Consider the following 18324-nt stretch of genomic DNA (forward strand, 5'->3'; position numbering starts at 1 on the left):
GAAGTGCAAACTTGATATAGCTACTCTGACACTCTGGAAATGGTAAGCCTTGTAAGGTTAGTAAATCTGCTCAAGGAATAAATAGAGCTTATTATCAGAAGCACAAGTAAATTTAAAACTAAAGTTCACAGCCAACAGAGTAGGCCAAAAAAGATACAGGGGGGGAAATGCAATTTAGGAAACAGGTCTATCTGATTAGCAAATTTTATTCTAGTCATTATTGAATTAAATATCCCAGCTAGCTCTAAAACTGATTATTGTAAAAATAATGTAGTTATCAACAATCCAGTCCAAAACATACATTCATATAACAGATTTAATAGCAGAGAAAAAGAATTTTCAACTTTGCCAAAATGATTCACCAAAGGCATACATATTTAACATAATTAGTAGATGAGGCATTTGCTTTGTTAATGCAGAAATGGAATAGCTCTTATGGTTAAGAGCAAAAGTTCTATAGCCACTCTGTCTGGGTTTAAATTCTAGTCACTTACTAACTTCATAATTTTGAGGAAATTACTCTCTGTAACTCATATCCCTGGATCCTCTGCTGGAGATAATAATAGTACCTACCTCCCAGAGATGTTTTGAATATTAAATCAATAAATACATGTAAATTTCCTCAAATGATTCCATGTAATAGTAAATGTCCATAAATGTTAACTTCTATTATAATTACAATTATTATCACTATCACTTAATATAGGTCTATGAGTTATACACTGCAAAAAAAAAAAACAAGCAAGAAAGGAAAACAGTTGAAAAACCTTAATGTACAATGATCTCTTTTGACAGATTGTTGGAGCAACTTTACTACAGTTATCATTCAAATAAACAGAAATCATTTACCAAAGGCTAATGAAATGGCAGAATAAAGAGCACCTTGGAAGATAAAAGGTTTGGGAAGGAAGTTAGACCTTGCCACCTTGCAAAAAGTCATTCTGACCAGAGAAGGATACCTGCTTTTGCCACTGCTGTTTAGAATTGTCCTAAAAGTTCTAGCCAGAGCAGTTAGGCAAGAAAAAGAAATGAAAGGTACCCAAATTGGAAAGAAAGAAGTAAAACTAGCTCTGTTTGCAACTGACATGATCCTATATATATAAAGTCTCAAAGGGTCCATAAGAAAGCTACCAGTGCTAATAAAATAATTCAGCAAAGTTGTGGGGCACAAGATCAATGTTGTTTCTTCACACTAGCGATGAACAATCCAAAAAGAAAAATCAAGGAAACAAGTCCATTTACAATAGCATCTAAAAGAATAAAATATCTAGGAATAAATGCAGCCAAGGATATTAAAGATCTTTACACTGAAAACCACAACATACTACTGAAAGAAATTTTAAAAGACCTAAATATCAAGATAGCCCATGTTCATGGATTGTAAGACTTAATATTTTTAAGATGTCAATCCTAGCTGTTGGGGATTGAATCATTAAGACATGCTGAGGTCTGAATCCCTGGTCCTGTGTCTGTGAACCCATTTGTAAATAGAACCCTTGAAGATGGTATTATTAGTTAAGGTGTGGACTCATTTGTAAATAGGATCTTTAAATATCCTATTTAGATGAGACCAAACTGAATCAGGGTGGGCATTATTCCTTATGATTGGAGTCCTTATAAGCAGAGGAAATTCAGACACATTCAGTCAGTAGAAGCCAGAAGTCAGAAGAAGCTAGAAAATCAGGCAGATCGCCATGTGACACAGGTAGAAAAAGCAAGACCTGCCAATACTGTGACACTGGACTTGTAACCTCAAAAACTGTGAGCCACATCCCAAAATGATTTGGGCAGAGAATAAAAATATATATGCAGGGCCCCCCTGAGGAGCTGGGGGAAAGATGTGTAGGTGTTGGGCTTCCTCTCCTGGATTGTTGTTGATGTTCTTACAAACATTGACGACTGGTGGTTTGGTTATCAAGCCCTCTCTCTCTCTCGAGACTTGCCCTTATGAAGCTCGTTGCTGCAAAAGAGAGGCTAGGCCTGCTTGTAGTTGTGGCCAAGAATGTCCCCAAGTGCCTCTCTGTTGCTCAGATGTGGCCCTCTCTCTCTAGCTAAGCCAACTCGGCAGGTAAACTCACTGCCCTCCCTGCTTCGTGGGAGCTGACTCCCAGGAGTGTAAATCTCCTGGCAACACAGGATATGACTCCCGAGGATTAATCTGGACCCAACATCATGGGATTGAGAACATCTTCTTGACCAAAAGGGATATGTGAAATGAAACAAAATAAAGTTTCAGTGGCTGAGAGATTCCAAATGGAGTCGAGAAGTCACTCAGGTGGGCATTCTTACACACTATATAGATAACCCTTTTTAGGTTTTAATGCGTTGTAATAGCTAGAAGTAAATACTTGAAACTATCAAACTGCAACCCAGTAGCCTTGACTCTTGAAGACGATTGTATAACAACGTAGCTTACAAGGGGTGACAATGTGATTGTGAAAGCCCTGTGGATCACACTCCCTTTATCCAGTGTATGGATGAATGAGTAGAAAAATGGGGACAAAACCTAAATGAAAAATAGGGTGGGATGGGGGAGTGATTTTGGTGTTCTTTTTTGCTTTTACTTTTTATTTTTATTCTTGCTTTTTCTGGTGTAAGGAAAATGTTCAAAAAACAGATTGCAGTGGTGAATGCACAACTATACGATGGTACTGTGAACAGTTGATTGTATATCATGGATGATTGTATGATATGTGAATATATCTCAATAAAACTGAATTTAAGGGGAAAAAACAACTGTGAGCCAATAAATCCGTGTTCTTTAAGCTAACCCATTGTGTAGTATTTGTCATAGCAGCTCTAGAAAACTAAGACACCAGCCAAACCAATCCACAGATTCTACTCAATCCTGATCATGATTCTAACAACCTTTTCTTGCAGATATAGAAAAGCCAATTATCAAATTTATATGGAATGGCAAGAGGCCCCAGATAGCCAAAACCCTTCTTGAAAAAGAACAAAGTTGGAGGACTCAGGCGTCTCGATTTCAAAACTTCCTACAAAGATACAGTAGTCAAAACAGTGTGGTACTGACATATGGACACACAAAAAGACCAATGTAACAGAATTAAGAGTGCAGAAATAAACCTACACATCTATGGCCAACTGCTTCTCCATAAAGGTACCAAGTCCACTCAATGGGGAAAAAACAGTTTCTTCAACAAATGGTGCAGAGACAACTGGATATCAACATGCAAAAGAATGACAGTGGACTCCTAGCCCACTCCTTACAAAAATTAATTCAAAATGGATCAATGACCTAAACGTAAGAGGTAAAACCATAAAACTCTTGGAAGAAAACATATGGGGAAACCTTCAGAACCTTGTATTAGGCAATGGATTCTTAGATTTTTATACTAAAAGCACAAGCAACAAAAGAAAAAATAGATAATTAGGACTTCATCAAATTTAAAATTTTCATGCATCAAAGGACATTATCAAGAAAGTGAAAAAACAACTGTGAAATGGAAGAAAATATTTGGAAATCATATATATATAAGGGCTCAGTATCCAGAATATATAAAGAACATATATAACTCAAAAACAAAAACGCATCAGATGCCACCGCCCACCACAAGCTATGATCAACCTCACTGTGTTCTTCGACATCACCATGGACCTTGAGCCCTTGGGCTGTATCTCCTTTGAGCTGTTTGCAGACAAAGTTCCAAAGACAGCAGAAAATTTTCATGCTCTGAGCACTGGGGAGAAAGGATTTGGTTATAAAGGTTACTGCTTTCACAGAATTACTCCTGGGTTTATGTGCCAGCATGGTGACTTCATATACCATAATGGCACTGGTGGCAAGTCCATCTACGGGGAGAAGTTCAATGATGAGAACTTCATCCTGAAGAATACAGGTCCCAACATCTTGTCCATGGCCAATGCTGGACCCAACACAAATGGTTCTCAGTTTTTCATCTGCCCTGCTAAGACTGACTGGTTGTATGGCAACCACGTGGTCTTTGGCAAGGTGAAAGAGGGCATGAATATCATGGAAGCCCTGGAGTGCTTTGGGTCCAGAAATGGCAAGACCAGCAAGATCACCAATGCCAACTGCAGACAAGTCTAATAAATTTGATTTAAGTTTTGTCTTAACCACCAGACCATTCCTTCTGCAGCTTAGGAGAGCATCCATATCCCCTGGTCTGCTCTCAGTATCTTATCATGTTTGTGCTCTCCTTGCAGTTCTCTGGGTTCTGCATTATCCTCCCCCTTCCAAATCTAGCTGGATTGCAGAGTTACAGTTTACGATTATAAAATAAAAACTTAAACAACCAAAATCAAAAACAAATAAAACTTAAAACACGGGCAAAGGATTTGCATAGATCTGTCTGTAAAGAACATATGCAAATGGCCAATAAGCACAGGGAAAGATGTTCTACACCATTAGCCTTCAGAGAAATGCAAAACAAAACTACAATGAGAGACCACTTCGCACCCACTAGGATGGCTATTATTAAAGACACAGAAAATAACAAGTGTTGGCCAGGAAGTGAAGAAATTGGAACTGTTGTACATTGCTGGTACAAATGTAAAATGGTACAGCCACTGTGGAAAACATTTTGGTTGTTCTGCAAAAAGTTAAACAGAGAATACCATGTGACCCAGCAATCCCACCAGGTATATACTCAGAACTTAAAGCAGGAACTCAAACAGATACCTGTACACCAATGTTCATAGCAACATTATTCACAACAGTCAAAAAGTGGAAACAATCCAAGTGTTCATCAACAGATAAATGAATAAGTTAAATGATAGTATAGCTATATAGTGCAACAGTATTCAGACATAAAAAGGAATAAAGTTCTGATACAGGCTATAGAATGTATGAACTTTGAAAATATTATGCTGCATGAAGTAAGCCAGACACAAAAGGACAAATGTTATATGATTCCACCTATATGAGATAACAAGAATAAGAAAATTCACAGAGAGAGAAAGACTAGATGTTAATGGGAGATTGGGGAGGAGTAATGGGGAGTTATTGCTCAAAAGGTAAAGAGTTTCTGTTCGGGGTGTGTGCTGGTTTGGATCTATTATGTCCCCCAGAAAGGCATATTCTTTAATGCAATCTTGTGGAGGCAGATTTATTAGTCTTCTTGATTAGGGTGTGACCTCTTGATTGAATGTCTCCATGGAGATTTGGCCCCACCCATTCAGGGGAGGTCTTCATAGGTTTACTGGAGCCCTTTAAAGGAAGCTCAAGCAGAAAGCAGAGAGGATATGCTAAGCCAGGACACCCAGATGTGTGGGAGCCGACAGAGATGTGAGATGTTTGGAGATGCAGACAGAAGGACTTTTGGATACTAAGCTAAGAGATGGAATCCAAAAATTGCCCTGGAGAAGCTAAGAGAGGAGCCCGATGCTTAGAGAGAAATGCCTTGGGAGAAAGAAGCAAGGACACACAGGAGTTGAAAGAGAGGAGCTGAAACACAACCCAGGACCAGAAGACACCATCCATGTGCCTTCCCAGCTGACAGAGGTATTCCAGAAGCCATCAGCCATTCTTCAGTGAAGGTATCCTCTTGTTGGTTACTTAGTTTTGACATTTTTATGGCCTTAGGACTGTAATTTGTGACCTAATAATTCCCCTTATAAAAGCCAATCTATTTCTGGTATTTTGCATAAGAGCAGCATTAGCAAACTGGAATAGGGTGATAAAAAAAACTTTTGTAATGGAAGTAATTATTGCCACTGAACTGCATACTTAAAAATGGTTAAAATGGCAAATGTTATAAATGTTACCACATTTGTAAAAAATGGCTTAACCAAATCCTCCAGTTAACTGATGATAACTAGACCGTAATACAAAATAAAAAGAGACATTCAACAAATATGATGAATCCTCAAATTCAGAAAACTCTGGGGACTACTTACATCCTCCCTTGACTCCATTTCCTCTCTTCAACAATTGCTCAATTCTCTGTTCCCCTTTACAGCAAAACTTCTCAAAAAGAGTTCTCTACTTTGCTCTCTCTACTTTTTCACCTATCATTTACTTTTCAAGCTTCTCTAATCTGGTTTCCATCGTAACCACTCAGAAATGACTCTTCTGAATGCCACAAGACAACTTTCCTCCTGCCAAATCCTACAGCAAATCTGCAAACTGATTCATCTTAATCAACCTCTCAGTAACATCCAACACAGATGTATCCTTAGTATATCTCCTCTGTTACTTTCAGTGATATCTATCTCCTGATTTTTCCCTCTACCTTGCTGGGCACTAGTCTGATTTTCAAATGGCAAAATGACCCAAGGCTTCAATATGGCTGCCCTTTTCTTCTCATTGTCACTTGAAACTTTTATCCAGTACACTGTGGGTTTATGTAACATCAATATGTTATTGACTCCTAAATTTACATATCAGCATGAGCTCTCCTCAGCTCCAAGTTTACATGATCATTCATTCATTAAACAAATATTTATTTTATTGGACACAAAAATTATGTACTGGGCATTATTCTAGGCTACTGGGATATAGAGATAAACAAGACAGACAAAGTCTTTGCACTCTAGAAGGGGAGAAATAAAATAAGCCAATACATAGTAGATGATAAGTAGAAAGAAGGAAAATAAAGTAGGTTACTTTCGCAGAGTGGTCGGTGAAAGTCTCTCTAATGAGTCATACCTGGACTGAGACTGGTATGAAGTGAGGGAGCAAGCTATATCAAACAATGGGGGGAGGGCATTCTAAGTTGAGAAAACAGCAAATGCATCTGTCCTGAAGGGAGGAATAATATTGATATCTTGAAGGAACAGCAGAAGGGCCAGGCCTGTGTATCTGAAGAGGAGTAAAAGAGCACTGGAATATGAAGTCAGACAGAAGTGTGACCAGGTCTTATAGATCATTACAGCCCTTGTAAAGTGTTTAGAAGTTATAGAAAACAACTGGGGCATTTGATCAAGGAAGTGACATGGTAAGATTTTAGTTTTTAAAGATATTCTTGCAGCAGTGTCAAGAATAGATTACATGGGACAAAATAGTAGAGAGACCAGAGAAGAGGCTGTGGCAATAATCTAGGCAAGAGGAAATGGTGGCTTGAACTAAAGATATAGTATTAGTAATTAATCAGATTGGGCACATGTTTTAAAGGTAGAGTCGTCATGAGTTCCTAATGGACAGAATATAGAGTGTAAGAGACAGGGATAAAGAACAACTGCTGCATGTTTTGGTGTCCCAAGCTGGGTGGATGGCGGTGTTATCTGCTAGCATACAGCAGCAGTACTAATCACTGGAACATCAGACATAAAAAGCAACATGGCTAAAGGGAAGCTCTTGATTTTTCTCAAACACCTTGTTCCTCTTCTGGTCTTCCCATCTCTGTTACCATCATATCATCCTTATTTCCTTTTAGCACTTGTTCCTACATGAATAATTTACTTATTTATTTTCACATTACCCACTATAGTGTAAGCTCCATGAGAAGAGACCTTGACTGTACGATTGACTGCTATATCCCTGGACCCTATAATAGTGCCCTGTAGATAGCAGGAACTCAGTAAATATTTGTTGAATGCATGAATAAACGAGTGAAAGAATCCTCCTACCATCTTCTTTGCAGGTTATTTTCTTTGGCCTGGCTGGTTATTACTGGATCCCCTAAGTTCTAGACCCTCTTCTCTTCTCACTTGCTCTCACTTACCTATCACTTCAATTACCATCTATCTGACCATGATTCAAAAATTTTTATCTCCAGCCCAGGCTTCTCTGTGATCCAATCTAATATATCAAGCTCCTCTTAAACATTCCAATTGATGTCTCAAAGATATCTCAAATTCAGCAAGACCTTACTAGTGATTTTTTACCACATTCCCATGTTCTGTATCTTAACAAATAGCACCATCATCCATCCAGTTGGGTACATCAGAAATCTTTTTGTCATCCTTGAGACCTCCTTCTTTCTCCCTTACCCCTCATAATCAATTTATCACCAAGTCCTGTTGAATTTATCTTTGTAAACATCTTTCAAATCTATCTACTTCTCTCCATTTATGCAAAGACTTTTGCCATCATGCAAGTCCATCTTGTGGGTGGATTATTGCAAAAGCTTCCTAACAGTCTCCCCATAGCCATTCTGGTATATCTACAATGCGTTGCCCATATTTCAGCTACTATTATATTTTCAAAAAGAAAACTTTTATATACCATTTCTTATATCAAAACTTTCAAAAGCTTCCCTTACCTGTCAGGAAGAAAAACAAAATATCACCCTCCAAGGCCTTGCTGGTCTAGGTCATGTATATCTTCCCAGCCTAATCTCACACCACTCTTCCTTTTGTTTTCTGTGCTGTGGCCGTAACAGCCGCCTTTCCGTTTCTCAGTTCCTGAGTCACACCATCACTCTAATGCAACCATGCTTTGCCTTTATTAGAAGCTCACACAAAACTCTCTTTTACAGTCCTTACATTAGGCTGTAAATCCACACTTTATTGATGTCTATCTCCTTTACAAGATTATAAGCACTGGGAAAATTAGGGATTATGTCTCATTTTTGCTCAACACTATGTCTCCAGCATCCACCAAGAATTCCTCAGAATGGATTTCTGTAACTGAGGGATTATATGATGTCACTGTAGCACACTTGCGAAACTGGAGTCAAAGAGATCTGGACTTAAATGCTGACTGTGTCTGTCTATACAACCTCGATAAAGTTACTTAACCTGTTAAACCCTGAAGTACCTTTTAAGATTTTGTGACGATTAAATGAAATAATCCTCCAAAACATGCCTATCACAGTTCCTGAAATATAGAAAGAGTTCAATATATACTAGCTTCTATTATTAGCTATTTTTCATTTATTCAAATGAACTGATGCCATTTAGGCTGGCTGGAGAAAATACCTTATTTCCAGCCCTTTTCTTGATTATATTTAAACCTTCAACTATATAAAGCAGCAAATATACTGAGTGGCTCTGGCTCAAGTTCTCTCGTAAGAGTGCAGTCAAGCTGTCAGCTGGGGCTGCAGTCATCTCAAAAACTGACTAGAGCTGAAGGATTTGCTTCTAGGCTCACTCGCATGGCCATGGGTAGGCTTCAGGTTTTCACGAGCTGATGGACGGAGGGCCTCATCACGTCACACGGGCTTCTCCATAAGGATGCTTACAACATGGTTGTTTGCTTCCCACAGCATGCGTGATCCAGGTAAGAAAGAGAACACTCAAGATGGAAGTCACAGTCTTCTTATAACTTAATCTCAGAAATAACAATCCATCACTTCTGCCATATTCTGTTTGGTAGAAGTGAGTCAATAAATTCAGGTCACCTTCAGAGGGATGGAAATATACACAGGTGAGGATCATCAAAGGTAACCTGAAAACCTGCCTATCACAAAGTATATAAAATAGTAATGAAAGATTTCTAAACACACATATAAGTAGAAAAGAATTAATTTCTCAAAAATAAACTTCTACCACAGTAAACACTGATTTCACTATTAAAAGACAAGACTAAATAGATAAAAATAATAAAACAAGAAATAATGAAAAAGTAACACATTGTCAGATTATTAAAAGTAAATTTTATAGAGTATATTCATTCAAAAGAAGAAAAGAAATTCATTCTAGCAATTCCACTTCTAGGAATTTATTCTACAGATATACCCAAAACATGTATGAAGTGACTACATATAAAGATATTCAAAGTAGAATTTTTTTGGTGTATTTCATTGTCTATTTTGGTTTTTTATGAATTGTTTTTAATAATTGGGAACTGGTTAGTAAAACTGTGGCAAAATCAGTGACATCATTAAAAAGAATGAAGCAAGACTTCTGGGAAAATGATTAGGAGAGAGAGACAGAGCAAAATTCTCCTCCATGAAAAACACTAGATAAAGGACAGAAAACACTCAAGAACAGCAGTTCCCGGGTTCCATTGGCTGGGCAGGGACTTCTACACCACAAAGTGAATACGTAGATGGAGAAGCCAAGAGACTGCGTTTAAGACCAGTGAGTGTTCAGCCTGGAACGCTGCTGGGGAATGGGCAGCAGGAGCCAGTTGACGAGCGCAGAGGGGAACATCCTTTCATGCACTGTGCACGCTCCTCAGCACTTGGCTGGGGTGATAACCCTTAGCAGTTGAAGCAGGCAGACAAGAGCAGAAGGAGACAGCTTTCCATGCCCCATACAAATATCTTAGCAGTTGGCTGGGGAGATAACCCTTTCACAGGCCTGAGGCTGCCAAGCTGGGGACTGGCCACTGAGCATGGAGCAAGCAGCTTTACACCTGATCTCCGCAGGTGGCTGTGGCGATAACCCTTCATAGCACCATGGCCAAGAGCTCCCATTAGGGAATTTGGGATTCCATGGACTTGTGATAGCATCCACTATTCCTCCATGAAAGAACGCAGTGTGCACATCCTACAGGCAAGGGCACTGGACAAAATTGCCTGGAGCCCTCCTGAATCCCTGTTGTGCACAGGGCAAACAGGGAATGTGGGGCATTTGGGCTAGAAGGTAAGATGCACAGCTCTGCAATTCCAGAGTATCCCACCCACAGCCAATGGAATGGCCAGGACCACTGTGACCTGGCGTGGACTCCCTGCAAAACTGTGCAAGGCATGACCCCCACTGACAGGGCTGGCAGTCCTCAGTGCACATGGATAATTGGTGCACTGATTGGATTTCACATGGTTTGGCCCCCTCTCAGTGTACAGATGAAGTTGGGGGAGAACTGGCTTGAGGGTAAGAGGTGGCTCAAGAGCACCATATGCTGGTAGGACAGGAAAAGTGAACTCCACAAAGCTGTAGCTCCACCAAATTATAGATAAATGTTGAAATAATCCTCCATATCCTAAAGAACCCTATCAAGAAAAGCAAATGCCAAGAGTCAAAACAGAAAAGAAAATTACAAAATATAAGGAGAAACCAGAAGATACGGACAACCCAAACATCAAATTAAAAAGTGCAACAAGACATAGAACTTGGAGCAATTAATCAAAGTAGTATTCAAAAACATCAATTTCATGGCTAAGGATTCAACAGACATCAAGAAGAGCCTAGAAAAGCCTAAAGAAGAATTTGCAAGAGCGAATTAAAAAAAGCAGATCCTATGGAAATAAAACATACTGTTGATCAAATTAAAAATATTCTTAAGACACATAAAAGCAGATTTGAAGAGACAGAGGAAAGAATTCTTGAACTCAAGGACAGGGTGATGGAACGTGAAAAGACAAAAGGAAGAATGGTGAAAAAAACTAAAAAACTTGAAATGCAATATAAGAATAATTGGCGTTCCAGAAGGTGAAGAGAGGAGTAAAGGGGTAAGAAGAGTCTTCGAAGACATTGTTGGGGAAAACTTCCCAATTCTTCTAAATGACATAAATATGCAAACCATAGATGCCCAATGCACTCCAAATAGAAAAAAAAAGACAAAAACTCACTGCAAGGAACCTAAGATGGTGGCTAGGTGAGACAAGGCAAAAAAACACCTCCATGAAAAATACTAGATAAAAACCAGAAAGTGACCCAGAACATCAGTTCCAGCGATGCACCAGCCGGACAAGGTCTGCTAAATCCACAGGGACCATGCATTTGGTGAAACCAGAGTCTGCATTTTGAAACAAGTGAGTGAGCTGGCTGAAAGTCTGGTGGCCGTACTGCGGTGTGGGGAAACCATGGGTTGGCGTTTGGAGATGGACTAGTTCTTTTTAAAAAAGAAAAAAAAACCGGGAGTGGCTGCAGATACAACACAGTGAAGCATGGCAGGAGCGGGCTGTACCAATGCCTCAGTGTCTGGCATGGAGGATAGCCCTTCCCACATCCACTGCTGATTCTCTCGGGGCCGGGGGGCAGAGGGGAAAAAAGGAGAAAGGAACCACGCCCTTTGCAGCCATCCTTCCAGCGGGCTGGGGAAGCTCCTGCCCGGGGCCGGACCCACAGCCCAGAGCCAAGCCAAGAAATGCAGTGAGACAGGGAGTGTTTCCCGCAGCATCGCGCACATATCACAATATCGGCTTTGGACAGTACTCTTTAGTGTACCCACAGCTAATTGTCCTGGAGCTGGGAAGGCAGAGCTGTGTGAAATGGGGAAATTAACACGCCCCATTCAACCATCTTTACATCAGGCTGGGAACACCCCTGCACGGCCCGGCAGCCCAGGGCCTCCCAGGAGGCTCGGCACGCACTTGTTACATGGCACAACCTTCCCTCAGCAGAGGTCCTGGAATGGCACGGCTGAGAAGGGGAACCCACTCAGAAATCCCAGGGACCCCACACCAAAACCAAGGACTTGTGGGTCAGCGGCAGACAGTCTGTGGCAAGACTGAAATGAAGGCTTAGAATCTTGCAACAGCCTTAAATCTCCAGGAACACCTGGGAGGTTTGATTATTAAAGCTTCCCTGCCTCCCTAACCAACCAGACACACGCCCCACATTCAGGGCGGACAGCACCAAAAACACACTCAAACTTCATGCACCAATTGAGCCCCACAAGAATCAGATCCCCACACACCACAAAGACAAAGTTGTGGAGAACTGACTTGAGGGGAATAGGTGACTCGTGGACACCATCTGCTGGTTAGTTAGAGAAAGTGTACGCCACCAAGCTGTAGATCTGACAAATTAGAGATTGTATTTTTTATATCCAGAAAGAACCTTATCAAGTAAAGCAAATGCCAAGAGGCCAAAAACAACAGAAAATCTTAAAGCATATGATAAAACCAGACGATATGGAGAACGCAAACCCAAACACCCAAATCAAAAGCTCAGAAGAGACACAGTACTTGGCGCAATTAATCAAAGAACTAAAAACAAACAACAAGAGCATGGCACAGGATATAAAGGACATGAAGAAGAGCATGGCATAGGATATAAAGGACATAAAGAAGACCCTAGGAAGAGCATAAAGAAGAAATTGCAGGAGTAAATAAAAAAAATAGAAGATCTTATGGAAATAAAAGAAATTGTTGGCCAAATTAAAAAGACTCTGGGTACCCATAATACAAGATTAGAGGAAGGTGAACAATGACTCAGCATCCTCGAGGACCACAGAACAGAAAATGAAAGAACAAAAGAAATAATGGGGGAAAAATCAAATAAATCAAAATGGATCTCAGGGATATGGCAGATAAAATAAAATGTCCAAATTTAACTCATTGGTGTCCTAGAAGCGGAAGAGAAGGCTAAAGGTCTCAAAAGAGTATTCAAAGAACTTGTTGCAGAAAACTTCCCAAACCTTCTACACAATATAAACACACAAAGCATAAATGCCCAGCAAACTCCAAATAGAACAAATCCAAATAAACCCACTCCAAGACATATTCTGATCAGACTGTCAAATACTGAAGAGAAGGAGTAAGTTCTGAAAGCAGCAAGAGAAAAGCAATTCACCACATACAAAGGAAACAACATAAAACTAAGTAATGACTACCCAGAGGCCACCATGGAGGTGAGAAGGCAGTGGCATGACATATTTAAAATTCTGAGAGAGAAAAATTTCCAACCAAGAATACTTTATCCAGCAAAACTCTGCTTTAAATTTGAGGGAGAGCTTAAATTTTTCACAAACAAACAAATGCTGAGAAATTTTGCCAATAAAAGACATGCCCTACTTCAGATACTAAAGGGAGTCCTACCGACAGAGAAACAAAGAAAGGAGAGAGAGATACAGAAAATTTTAACAGACATATATAGAACATTACATCCCAAATCACTAGGACACACATTCTTCTCTAGTGATCATGGAACTTTCTCCATAATAGATCATAGGCTGGGACATAAAACAAGCCTCAATAAATTTACAAAAATTGAAATTATTCAAAGCACATTCTCTGACCACAATGGAATACAAATAGAAGTCAATAACCATCAGAGACTTGGAGAATTCACCAACACCTGGAGGGTGAAAATGAGGGGGAGATGCAAACATTCCTGGATAATCAAAAGCTGAGGGACTTCATCACCAGTAGATCAGTCCTATAAGAAACGCTAAAGGGAGTTGAGGCAGGGGAAAGGAAGGGACACTAAACAAGTGACTGAAACTATATGAAGAAATAAAGATTTCCAGTAAAGATCACATGGTAACTATAAATACCAATACTACTGGATTTTTGATTTGTAACTGCACTATTTACTTCCTACAGGATCTAAAATATATAAACTGTAACGAAAAATGTGGTTTTGGACTCAATGTAAAATATGTAATTTTTGACAAGAACTACATAAAGGTGGGGGAATGGAGGAGAATAGGAACATAGTTTATGTGTCCTATTGAAGTTAAGTTGGTATCAAAGAAAAACAAGATTGTTATAGATTTAAGAGGTTAAATTTAAGCCCCACAGTAAACACAAAGAAAGTATCAGAGAATATGACCATAGAGATGAAAAGTAGAGGATGGGTTATGAGAAATGGGGGAAGGAGAAATGGGGAGTTAAGAAATGAGTATAGGGTTTCTGTTTGGGGTGAAGGGAAATTTCTAGTAATGGATGGTGGGAAGGTGATAGCATTGCGACATTCTAAATGTGATTAATCCCACTAATGGAATGCTAGGGAGGGGTTGAAATGGGAAGATTTAAGCTGTGTATATGTTTCCACAATTGAAAAAAGAAAATAAACAGTCTAAATAGATGACAATTAAATGCCAAGGATGTTCCTGGATGGGATCTGAGGATGGAGGACAGGTGGCTCAAAGGGGCACAGTTGGGACATAAGAAGAAAATGAAATATAGAATGTAAGCTTTGTATCAATGTTGAATTTCTTGAACTTCTTAGCTGCACTACACATGATTGACTAAATGAATGTTCTTGTTCATGGGAAATGTATATGTGAATTATATTGTTTGTTCAAGGATTTGTGCAGCTTGCTTTCATATTTTCAGAAGACAGAGCAATAGATGATGGGTGATAGTGAGGGAGGGAAAGAAAAAAATGGTGGTGTGACAGGATGTTGGGGTGGTGGATCGGGGTATCAGGGGAGGGGGGTCAGGGTATGCTGGAGTTCTGTGTATGGGGTTTCTATTGTTTTTGAAACTGTTCCTGTAAGTCTGAATTTATTTCAAAATAAAATTTAAAAAAAAAATCACTTCAAGACATAATTCTGTTCGATTGTCAAATGCTGAAGAGAAGCACAAAGTACTGAGAGGAAAAAGAGAGAAGCAACTCACCACATACAAGGGAAACAACATAAGACGAAGTACTGACTACTCAGTGGGCACCATGGAGCCAAGAAGTCAGTGGTATGAGATTTTAAATTCTGAAAGAGAAAAATTGCCAGCCAAGAATTCTTTATCCAGCGAAGCTCTCCTTCAAAACTGAGGGAGCATTTAAAATGTTCATAAACAAACAAATGCTGAGAGAATTTATTAACAAGAGACCTGACCGAAAATAAATACTAGAGAGAGCTCTACCAGCTGAGAAAAAAGAGGAGAGAGAGGTCAGGAGAAGGGCACAGAAATGAAGCGTATTAAAAGGGTGACTTAAAAGAAATAAAGAGACAGAAAAAATATATCGGACAACTAAAAACCAAAGGTTAAGATGGCTGATTCAAGAACTGCCTTAACAGTAATAACGTTGAATGTGAATGGATTAAACTCCCCAATTAAAAGAAATAGATTGGCAGAATTGACTAAAATATGAACCATCAATATGCTGTTTACAAAAGACTCATCTTAAACCCAGCGACACAAAGGAACTGAAAGTGAAAAGATGGAAAAGAAATATTCCATGCAAGCTACAGCCAAAAGAAAGCAAAGGTCACAATACTAATTTCAGGTAAAATAGACTTTGAATGAAAGAATGTCATAAGAAACAAAGAAGGACACTATATACTGATAAAAGAGACAATTCACCAAGAAGAAATAACAGTCATAAATGTTTACGCACCCAATCAAGGTGCTCCAAAATACATAAGACAAACATTGGCAAAACTGAAGAAAGCAATAGATGTTTCCATAATAACTGTGGGAGACTTCAACACATCACCCTCTCCTATAGACAGATCAACCAGACAGAGGACCAATAAGGAAACTGAGAACCTAAATAATGCGATAAATGAATTAGACTTACATAAGATATATAGGGAGTACTACCTCCCAAATCACTAGGATGTACATTCTTCTCTAGTGCTCATGGAACTTTCTCCAGGATGGATCATATGCTAGGGCTAAAACAAGGCTCAGTAAATTTAAAAAAATTGAAATAATTCTCTGATCACACTGGAATACAACCAGAAGTCAACAACCTTCAAACACCTCATTCAAAATATCTGGAGGTTAAACAACACACTTCTAAACAATCAGTGGGTGAAAGAAGAAATTGCAAGAGAAATTGCTAAATATCTAGAAATGAATGAAATGAGAGCACAACATATCAAGACATGGGATGAGCAAAGGCAGTGTTTAAGGGAAATTTATAGCTCTAAATGCATACATTAAAAAGGAAGAAAGAGCTCAAATCAAAGAACAAACGGAACAACAGAAGAAGCTAGAGAATGATCAGCAAACTAATACTAAAGCTAGAAGAAAAGAAATAGCAAGGATTAAAGCAGAAATAAATGATATGGAGAACAACAACAACAACAACAAAAAAAAAAAAAAAACAATAGAGAGAATAAATAAATCCAAAAGTTGGTTCTTTGAGAAGAGCAACAAAATTGACAAACCCTAGCTAGATTGCCAAAGTCAAAAGACAGGAGACCCAAATAAAATGAAATGAAATAAGAAGGGGGACATAACTGCAGATCCCCAAAGAAATTTTTAAAATCATAACAGGATGCTATGAACAATTGTATGCCAACAAACAGGACAATTTAGAGGAAATTGATAATCTCCTGGAAAAACATGAAAAACCTAGACTGACCAGAGTAGAAATAGAAGACCTCAATAAACCAATCACAAGTAAAGAGATCCAATCAGTCAACAAAAAGCTTCCTAAAAATAAAAGATTAGGGCCAGATGACTTCATAGGGGAATTTACCCAACATTCCAAAAAGAGCTGACACCATTCCTACACAACCTCTTTCAAAAAACTGAAGAAAATAGAACACCACCTAACTCATTTTATGAAGCCAACATCACTCTAATACCAAAGCCACATAAAGATGCTACAAGAAAGGAAACCTACAGGCCAATCTCCCTAATGAATATAGATGCAAAAATTCTCAACAAAATACGTACAAATCGAATCCAAAGACACATTTAAAAAAGCATACACCATATCCATTGCGATTCATCCCAAGAATGCAAGGGTGGTTCAACATAAGAAAATCAATCAATGTAATACAGCACATTGACAAATCAAAAGGGAAAAATCAAATGATCATCTCAATAGATGCTGAAAAAGCATTCAACGCAGCATCCTTTTTTAATAAAAACACTTCAAAAGGTAGGAATTGAAGGAAACTTCCTCAGTATGATAAAGGGCATATATGAAAAACACACAGCCAGCATAGTACTTAATGGTGAGAGACTGAAAGACTTCTCCTTAGGATCAGGAATGAGACAAGGATGCCCGGTATCACCACTATTATTCAACATTGTGCTAGAAGTTCTAGCCAGAGCAATCAGGCAAGACAAAGAAACAAAAGACATCCAAATTGGAAAGGAAGAAATAAAACTATCATTATTTGCAGATGATATGATCTTATATTTGGGAAATCCTGAGAAATCAACAACACAGCTACTTGAGCTAATAAACAAATTCAGCAAAGTGGCAGGATACAAGATTAATGCACAAGATTAATCCACAAATGATACTATACACTAGTAATGACCTAACTGCAAGACATTCAAGAAAGATTGATTCACAATAACAACTAAAAAAAAAATCAAGTACGTAGGAATAAACTTAACCAAGGATGTAAAAGACCTCCACACAGAAAATTACATGAGTTTACTTAAAGAAATCAAAGGGGACTGAAAAAGATGGAAAGTTATTCCATGATCATGGATAGGAAAGCTAAAGGTCATTAAGATCAATCATAACCAAACTGATCTACAAATTCAATGCAATTCCAATAAAAATTCCAACAACTTACTTTGCAGACTTGGAAAGGCTAGTTATCAAATTCATTTGGAAAGGAAAGGGGCCTCGAATTGCTAAAAACATTCCCAAAACAAGAAAAACAAAGTGGGAGGACTTACATTTCCTGACCTTGAAGTCTGTATAAAGCTAAAGTAGTCGAAACAGCATGGTATTGGAACAAAGATAGACATATTGATCAATGGAATGGAATTGAGAATTCGGAGGTAGACTCTCAGATCTACTGTCAACTGATTTTTGATAAGTCCCCAAATCCACTGAACTGGGACAGAACAGTCTCTTCAACAAATGAAGCTAGGAGAACTGGATATCCATATCCAAAAGAATAAAAGAGGACCCTTACCTCAT

General features: G+C 38.7%; 2 protein-coding genes across 3 annotated transcripts in view; one reads left to right on the plus strand and one right to left on the minus strand.

Moving 5' to 3' along the window:
• PDE3B (phosphodiesterase 3B) overlaps nt 1-18324 on the minus strand; it is a 271815-nt gene that overhangs the window by 137281 nt on the left and 116210 nt on the right. The gene's annotated exons all lie outside the window — the stretch shown is intronic.
• LOC119536531 (peptidyl-prolyl cis-trans isomerase A-like) lies at nt 3581-4072 on the plus strand. Its single transcript, XM_037839377.1, has one exon. The coding sequence runs from the start codon at nt 3581-3583 to the stop codon at nt 4070-4072; it is 492 nt and encodes a 163-aa protein (XP_037695305.1).

The sequence above is a fragment of the Choloepus didactylus genome, chromosome 6 (assembly GCF_015220235.1).
Source record: "Choloepus didactylus isolate mChoDid1 chromosome 6, mChoDid1.pri, whole genome shotgun sequence".
Taxonomy (NCBI): domain Eukaryota; kingdom Metazoa; phylum Chordata; class Mammalia; order Pilosa; family Megalonychidae; genus Choloepus; species Choloepus didactylus.

Bases quoted from the DNA above. Each gene is read 5' to 3' on its own strand.
- LOC119536531 (XM_037839377.1), top strand. From the start codon at position 3,581: ATGATCAACCTCACTGTGTTCTTCGACATCACCATGGACCTTGAGCCC.